This window comes from Eutrema salsugineum, unplaced genomic scaffold (genome assembly GCF_000478725.1).
Source record: "Eutrema salsugineum unplaced genomic scaffold, Eutsalg1_0 scaffold_8, whole genome shotgun sequence".
NCBI lineage: Eukaryota > Viridiplantae > Streptophyta > Magnoliopsida > Brassicales > Brassicaceae > Eutrema > Eutrema salsugineum.
The window spans coordinates 7,060,119-7,062,201 of record NW_006256414.1 but is presented as its reverse complement, the minus strand read 5'-3'; the positions used below and the strand labels follow the sequence as shown (position 1 = coordinate 7,062,201).

The following is a 2,083-nucleotide window of genomic DNA, read 5'->3' as shown; positions in this document are numbered from 1 at the left end:
AACTGTTTTCAAAAGTTTAATAGCATCGTTTTCAATTTCATCATCAACATTAATACATTATGAACAGTAACTACAATTTCTTTTTCTAAATTCTGAAATTTTGAGCATATGGTATTTTCTCATAGATAGTCGAGTATATTGATAACCGAGATTAATAATCAAACCTTGAAGTTCATAAATGACAGTTGATTCATCTTGACATAATATAAAATATGTAAATAGTAAAGTATAAAAAAATAAATTTAAAAATATTACTTACACAAACATTTTTTTATAAATTGATAAAACGATAAATTAATAAAATATCGTAGTCATAATAGTATTATTTTATAAAAAATTTACTGTACATAATTGTCAGAGTAGACATTGACATATAAGATTAAGTAGAACGAGAAAATATTGATGAAAAAAAAAAAGACAATAACATACATTTAACATGACTCATGAGAGACTAAGCTTCAACATTGTTTTCTGGTTCTCTTTGATATTTCTTGCTATTCTTGTACAGTGAGCAGAAGTAAGATCCTAAAGCCAAAACGGTTCCTATCAAAGCACCTATTCTAGACCAACTAAACTCATCATCCACAAAATCAAATGCCAACACAACAACCAAAGCCACAAGTGGTGAAGCACACATATGTACAACATCACCAAACACACCCGAAACATAAAGCACCAAACCTACTAGCCCGACCGCCCAAACCTGCCACGACAAAGCCAACCCGACCAAACTCAAAACGTAATATGTTCCCCTTCTTAAACCTCTCGCTATCACCTTTCAACTCCTTAAACTCACCACTCGCAAACAAACCAATAAGGCAAACTACCGAGGCCACAAAAGATACACATATTTGCATCTCTAAGACCATTCTAAACACTTTCTTGTTACCATATCTCTTTGTCTTCACCAAAAGTTTCTCGAAACCTAGTTGGAATAAACAGAGATATAATGCGAAAGCAACTACAGCAGCAAAGGTTAACCAAGCTTGCTTGCTATAGGATACTTCGGCTTCAACAGGCTCTCCTCCAAATTCAGGATTACCGAAAAGGTATACAACAAGAGTGAGGATTATAGATATGATAATCCATCGGTTAAACTTGAATCGGTTTATAATGGCAGTGAAAATCACGGTAAATATCAACTGGGAGGCGGAAATCAACGTGAATATGGCATAGTTTGCGTATAACTTCCCAAGCGCGAATAATTTGCTATGAGCAGCAACAAGAACACCAAGAGCGAAGTAAAGCATGAGAAGACGAAAAGAGAGGAAACGAGTATTGTTGGTTTCAGGGTTTGGTTTTGGTGAAGGAAATATAAAGAAGAGAGGGATAAGGATTGGAAACGCAGCGTTTTGGATCAGAGCTTGAGTCCATGTTCCTTTGTACTGTAGATCTTGGTCATAATCTTCTCGATTGTCTTGGACATAGAAGAAGTTCAAGAGAAGCATGACGAGAGAATCTCCGAGCAAGACTAAGAAAAGACATAAAGAAACAGAGATCCACCATTTTCTTTGATTTAGCATCAACAATCTTCTTTGGCTCAAGCTCTGGTCTGGTTCTGGATTCTGAACTTGTTCTGATTCTTCTGTTAGTTAAAGAAAAATTGGAATTCTCAGTGTTTATCAGATAATATCATAGAAATGAGTTGAGACAGTGAAATTACCATTTCTTGTCATCTGTTTGGAAGCTTCTGACTTCTGGTCTTAACTCTGAAGATTTAATTAAAATATGTAAAATTTCATTCTATGTGGATATCTTATATAATATTTTCAATTGTTTCTCTTAGATATTATGAGAATAGTTCCGACAAAAAAGAAAGAAGATATTATGAGAATAGTTGAGGACAGGTGCGTTAAACAATGACTAGTTCCATCTTGGCGGCGATATAACTATTTTCAGTAATTAAAAATCCAGATAATACGATAAGATCCTGAGACAATATAACTATTTTCAGTAATTAAAAATCCAGATAGATAATACGATAAGATCCTGAGACAAGATTGGTACTTCGAAAATATCTCTATATTTGAATCAAAATGCGAAAAGATGTTAGAATATGGATGAAACCTTAAAAATATTAAAA

The 2,083-nt window shown here is 33.6% G+C and overlaps 1 protein-coding gene across 1 annotated transcript; it reads right to left on the bottom strand.

Annotated features, from left to right (window-relative positions):
- Positions 1-292: 292 nt before the first annotated feature.
- Positions 293-1,802, bottom strand: LOC18009923 (probable purine permease 23). The gene is given in 3 exon segments (XM_006392294.2): positions 293-749; positions 751-1,585; positions 1,664-1,802. Coding segments are annotated over 3 exon segments (1,146 nt in total). The 5' UTR covers positions 1,677-1,802; the 3' UTR covers positions 293-451.
- Between the last annotated feature and the right edge of the window lie 281 nt (positions 1,803-2,083).